This window comes from Cebus imitator, unplaced genomic scaffold (genome assembly GCF_001604975.1).
Source record: "Cebus imitator isolate Cc_AM_T3 unplaced genomic scaffold, Cebus_imitator-1.0 Scaffold14, whole genome shotgun sequence".
NCBI classification, from domain to species: domain Eukaryota; kingdom Metazoa; phylum Chordata; class Mammalia; order Primates; family Cebidae; genus Cebus; species Cebus imitator.
Genome location: NW_016107329.1, coordinates 1,213,130 through 1,219,335, shown reverse-complemented (window position 1 = coordinate 1,219,335; position 6,206 = coordinate 1,213,130). Strand labels below are relative to the sequence as shown.

Genomic DNA, 6,206 nt, shown 5'->3' with positions numbered 1-6,206 from the left:
TTTTTTTGAGACAGAGTCTCACTCTGTCACCAGGCTGTAGTGCAATGGCGTGATCTCAGCTCACTGCAACCTCTGCTTCCCGGGTTCAAGCAATTCTCTTGCCTCAGCCTTCTGAGTAGCTGGGACTACAGGAATCTGCCACCATGTCTGGCTAACTTTTGTATTTTTAGTGGTTTTCACCATATTGGCCAGGCTGGTCTTTAACTCCTGAACTTGTGATCTACCCGCCTCAGCCTCCCAAAGTGCTGGGATTACAGGTGTGAGCCACCAGGCCCAGCTTATTTCATTCATTTTTTAAGTCCCAGTCAGTGATGCCTTACATAAAGTATTTGCTCAATAAACACCTTGAAATCCAATCTAGTTAGGTATCCATCAAGATAACAGCTACATTTTAGTAAGCAATTTAATTTGAATCAGTATTCCAATGTCTAAATAAGTGCAGTTTAAATTTAACTAAAACATGATATTAACAAAAAGTTGACATCATTTTTAAGATTAGAAAATGGCTATCTTACAATTTTTGATGTGACTTAAAATCAATTTTGCATGGAAATGAGAAATTAATGCTTAAGTTGGCTGCTACCTGCCCATAGATGACATCTGTAAGAAATATTAAATATTTCCTGATAACACCTTGTGTACTATTTCAAGTCTGAATATAGCCTTCTGTCCAAACACAAGCTGGTCAAAGTCTATTTCAGTCAGGCCAAAGCAAAGGCCTGGAGAAAAATTCTTTAATTACAAGGATAGGCAAGTTGACCGAGTGTTGCTAAAAACTTAAAGCAGCTCCACTCTTAGCATTTTTACAAAGTTTTATGGCTTCTTCCTAGTTTTATCTCAGTTTATTTCCAGTAGCCATGACAGTCAGTGTCTAGTAATCTCCAAAGAGCAGAAATTTTTTTAAAAAAGAGATTAAAAACAGTGAGAAAAAAACATCAAAAAGAAAACAAAACTAATATTGTGTTAGTTTATGGCTCCCTGTAATCTGAGATTGAGTTTTCTCTGTGAATGGTTAAATTGGGAAAACATAGACCTTAGTATTTAGTGAAATTTCAAAATGAGCCACGTGTGATTTCACGTAATACCTGAGTTTGAGAAAACATATCATTTTCACAAAGTATAAAAAATAAATGCTAGAAAACATAGGGGATAGTTAACGTCAGTTGCTGTAGAGAGTTCAAGAAGACTCAAAATGGGCCATTCTTTTTAGCAACTGGTTATCACTGGTGATCTGCGGAAGGCAGTTTTAAAGTGACCAAGGCCAGACACCTCTTGTAATAAGATTAACAGTGATCAACCCGAGAAAGAAAGGAACACAATGAGGATGGGTGGGAGGCAGACAGAGCTCATTTTTCTGTGAGATAACAATGAGTTATGTTAACCTTTACAGAGAAAAGAAAGGGCACGGGCTGTGGAGGCAGATCCTGATTTGACTATGGGCTTTCCCACTTCCCAGCAGTGGCACCTGAGCCATGTCAGCTAACCTCTCTGAACTCCAGTTTTCTCTTCCTTTAAAAGGGGGATACAAACGGCCCTGCTTTTCATGTTGTTTGGAAGACTAAATTTAAATAAGACAATGTATTTAAAATGCCCTTAATAGTCCCTTGCACACAATCAGCACTTAATAAATGGTGGCCATATTTTCTATTAGTATTAACAACAACAACAAAATGGCAATGTTTTGAGACTATTCCTCTGAAAACTATGAAAAGGTACTAACAGTGGCCAACAAACCAACTTTAAATACATTCTATCACACTTGAAAATTATCGCTTGTAAGAGTCATAAGATCCCGTAGTATGAATACAAATGATGGAATGGAAAGAATTCTAGCAGTTCGGAATCCAAATGTTATGTAGAAAAAAATACTGACACTCATAAATTTTTAAAGAAAAATTATAGTATTTTCAGGCAGCCTGAACAGTTTTGGTTATTTGTAATAATAACCACAAAAGAATCAGGATATTTCTACCCTTGTAAGTTAATGATCTCCTAAGTTGAAAATAAACAGAAGTGATAAGCAAGTAACTGATATTGGGAGAGCTACCATGAGGTGATGGTTTAAGAGTTCATGGAAGGGTGAAAGTGACCAAATGGCAGCTTGGTTCAGAGTCACTGGACCATCACACCAACATATGGAAATCACACTCCTACATGGAAAGAACCATACCAACCACTCATAAACCCAGGGAAGCTTCTCTACTTACATACAGCATTAGGTTTGACAAAGGCTAAACTATAAATTCTCTCCTCCCTATTCTCTCCAAGTCATACTATAAAGCCAGTTTCATAAAAGTTGCCAGATAGTTTTAACCTAAGTTTATTTTTTATCGTATATTTCACTACAAACCAAATACTAGGTTTTTCATGTTACTGGACAATAAAGAATTTTAAAATTAATTTTATAGAGAGTTAATTTTTGTCTTCCTGATATGATCCAATTCACATAAACCCTCAAGTAGCTGGACCGCCTCATCACAGCTATTCAGATCCCTCCACATTGACAGCACTTAACGGTACAGAAGGCAAACTACTTCTCTTGGGCTTAGTCTTAAAAAGATTGGACAAAATTATTTTAAAATTTCTAAGGAGGGAGTATCCAAACAGTGATAATACCCATTGTAAGGATATAACCAAACATCAGAAAAGCAGTATCCTCTATAATATTAGTCCCTACTTTATAAACAAGTTAACTAAGAAATGAGATGCAAGAAAGATTATTTACTGGCTAGGTACTTTTTTATAGTAGCTGCATCAGGCCTGGGATCAGTCTTCATTGCAATATAAACTGCTAGGGCTGTTTGATCTATATGAGAAATAACAGCATTTGCCGCATCAACAATTTCATTAAGTCTTTTCATTCGTTCCTGGAGAGGAAAAAAGAAATAATAAAAATACGTAGATCAATCAGTACGAAAGCAATTTCACTTCTGCTGTCTCAACCTTGAGAGCTACAACTGGAATATGAGTGAACTATGTAATTGACTTGTAGCCCAGGGGCTCAGTGCTATCTCCTATTGTGATTTCTAATTGCTGGTATCTCTATAAAACTTAAGCTCAGGTATAGAATAAAAATATCTTATTTACATTCCCTGTTGGAGTACCACGGTGAGAGTAAGCAAAATATAAAGTTCATATAAATGTAAAGTTTTTTTTTTTAAACAAAGGCAACTCCTTTTCTATATTTCTTAAGATTTCAGAATTATTATTATTGAATAATGGCTACTATTACTCTAGCTGCACACCACCAGAAAACAGAAGTTAGGGAAAAAAAAAAAAACCCTAGCTGATAAAACCAGTTGTGATCCATCATGAAAAACACAAAGCTGAGAGTAAACATTATAATCAACAGAGTCTAACTGTGATTACCATGATGTTCTCAACAATTTGCTAATTTGCTTCTCTCTTGTTAAAGTCTTTTAAGGAATCTCCTTTAAACACCCTCTAGTTCACTCTAAACCCTTGATGATTTTTAACTGATTAGGATAGCACTTTCCTACTGCTACGATTACTAATGAGAACTGGTCCATCTCATGACAGACTAGAACTATGGCCAATTCTCACAAATGAGAATCATTAAGAAAGTTAATACAAAGAAATTATTTTAGTGAAGGTGTTTAGATTTCCAACTGGCCAGGACTATTACATTCTGCTCCTTGCCCTTTAGGTTAACGTCCTGAAAGCAATCCTTAGGGTATCTATTGCTAATCTCACTGACCAAGCATGAGCAAGAATCCTAAACTAAACTCACAGTAGTGGCCAGGTCTTACAATAACCTTCATGAAAACAGCTTAATACAACATTCAATTTGCAAAAAACATGTTTGAGTTAGCAAGAACAGAAGAGAAAGATAATAATGCGCTTTTCCTCAAAATGCAAACCTTATCTAATTACAAACAAAATAAGATATATTAGAATGAACATGTCTAACCTTTTCAGCATCCAATTGATGAAGTCGTGCAACATACAGAGGAAGATAATTAGGATACGTTTCTTTCAATTCGTTATAAATGTCACTAGAATCCAACCTATGTGTGTAAGAAGGAGAGAAACATTTACTTTTTTTCTTTTAAAAAGTATATTTCTGTCTTCCCTATTATTTAACATTGTTTGGAAGTTTAAGTTGATAAAATAAGTCATTAATTTGAAATACAAGTGTAGTCACTGGCAAGGATTATCATTATTGACAGGCAGTATGAACGCTTACCTGGAAAACAAAAATAAATCAAACTGAATATTATTTCAATTGAGTTCCATAAGATACCCAAATAAAAATATGTATCAATAGCTTTCTTACATACCAGCTATTATTAGATTTATTTAAAAGAAAAGCACATTCACAAATACCTGGAAAGATTAAAAGATTTAAAAATGTCTAAGATCTATTAAACTTTTCTGAAAATTATTAAGAAAAAATAAAAGTTTAAACTTTTCTGAAAATTCTAAAGTCTTGAATAAATGAAGAGCTACTCTATGTTCCCAGATGGGGAAGCTGCATACAATTCTCAATTCTTCCTGATTAAATGTATCAGGATAAAAACAAATTAACATACAAATGGTTAAGTATCACCAGAGGTGGGTAACCTAAAGTCACTTAATAAATTAACAAAACCTCACAGTAGTATAAAAATATGGCTGACTGGGATTTTGATACTATAACTTTCTGTGAAAATAAATTTAACTTGTAGACAACAAAATTTATACTAATTCTTAGGACAATAAAAAAAATTAAGCCCTGTTTTTCCCTTTTCCCTCTCAAAACATTACGCAAGGGCAAAACCAACACTTTCATTTTACGTATTAAACTACTGCACCTTAATTATAAAGAAGGTTTTTGTTTTTTTTTTCCAAAAAAATATTCTAAGGGTTTTTTAAGTTCTGCAAGAGAATGCTAATAATATTTTTGCTGTTTTCTTCTAAAACACTTAATGGGTAAACGACCTTTTCAATTTTTTCTCCTTCAAGTTTCTGAATAGTCTTAACAACATTTGTTATGGCTTTAGAATAATTTGTTTAGTTCTTTAACTTCATTTGCATCAATTTCCTTAAAGTCTGCATGTTTTACAAGGATCTGCAATTTCACCTTTTAAAAACACATATTCCTCATACCTACAATTTAGCAATTTTAAGTGTAAATTTCATGGTTTTTAGCATAGTGACAGATATATGCAACTATTGAAAGTCAACTTTAAAACATTTTCATCAACACAAAAAAAAACCCCGTACCCTTTGGCACTCAGATCTCCCCAGCTTCCCCAGCTCTAAGCAACCACTAATCTACATTCTGTCTCTATAGATTTCCTCATTCTGGACATTTAATATAATCATATAATATATGGTCTTTTTGTGACTGGCTACTTCCACTCAGCATACTATTTTCAAGGTTCATTCATGTTGGAGCATTAATCCTATTCATGGCTGAAGTGGAGTCCCCTGTATGGATACATCACATTTTGTTTGGACAGTCCACCTGTTGGACATTATGAATAATGCTGTCATAAACTGTCATGACATGTTTTTGTGTGAATACAGGTTTTTAATTTTCTTGGGTATATACCTGGGAGTGGAACTGCTGTGTGATAACGGAAACTAAGCTTAATCATTTGAAGAACAGTCAGATTGTTTTCCAAAAAGTCTGTATCATTTTTGTATTCTTACCATCAATGTCTGAGGATTCTGCTTTGTCCACATACTTGCCAAAACTCATCATTTGACTTTGTGATTCTAGCCATCCTAGTAAGTGTGAAGTTATATTTTATTTGATGTACATTTCCCTGAAGACTAACGATTTTGAGCATTTTTTCATGTACTTAGTGGTCATTTGTATATCTTCATAGAAATATCTATTCAGGTTCTTCACCCATTTAAAAAATTGGGTCATTTGCCTTTGTATTACGAAACTGTAGGAATTATTTCTATATTCTGGGGACTGGACGTGGTGGTGGCTCATGCCTGTAATCCCAACACTATGGGAAGCTGAAGCAGGAGGATTACTTGAGGCCAGGAGTTCTAGACTAGCCTGCGCAACATAGTGAGATCCTATCTCTTAAAAAATTAGCTGGGCACGGTGGCATGTACTTGTAGTCCTAGCTACCTGGGAGGCTGAAGTGGGAGGATCCCTTGAGCCCAGGGGTTTGAGGCTGCAGTGAGCTATGATCACGCCACTACAGTCCAGCCTGGGTGGTAGAGTGAGAGACCCTGTCTGA

At 35.0% G+C, this 6,206-nt stretch overlaps 1 protein-coding gene across 4 annotated transcripts in view; it reads right to left on the bottom strand.

Annotated features, from left to right (window-relative positions):
• The window catches only part of TPP2 (tripeptidyl peptidase 2), a 76,652-nt gene that overhangs the window by 7,295 nt on the left and 63,151 nt on the right, over positions 1–6,206 (bottom strand). For 2 of the 4 annotated variants that reach the window (XR_001817282.2, XR_005195932.1), the window contains 2 exons: positions 3,932–4,028; positions 2,726–2,867 (listed from right to left, as the gene is read on the bottom strand). Coding sequence is in view for 2 of the 4 variants with exons in the window: in XM_017501381.2 (XP_017356870.1) it covers positions 2,737–2,867; positions 3,932–4,028 (228 nt within the window). In the remaining 2 variants the exon portion in view is untranslated. The remainder of the gene's footprint in view (positions 1–2,725; positions 2,868–3,931; positions 4,029–6,206) is intronic. The other 2 variants (XM_017501381.2, XM_017501389.2) reach the window with 1 other exon arrangement.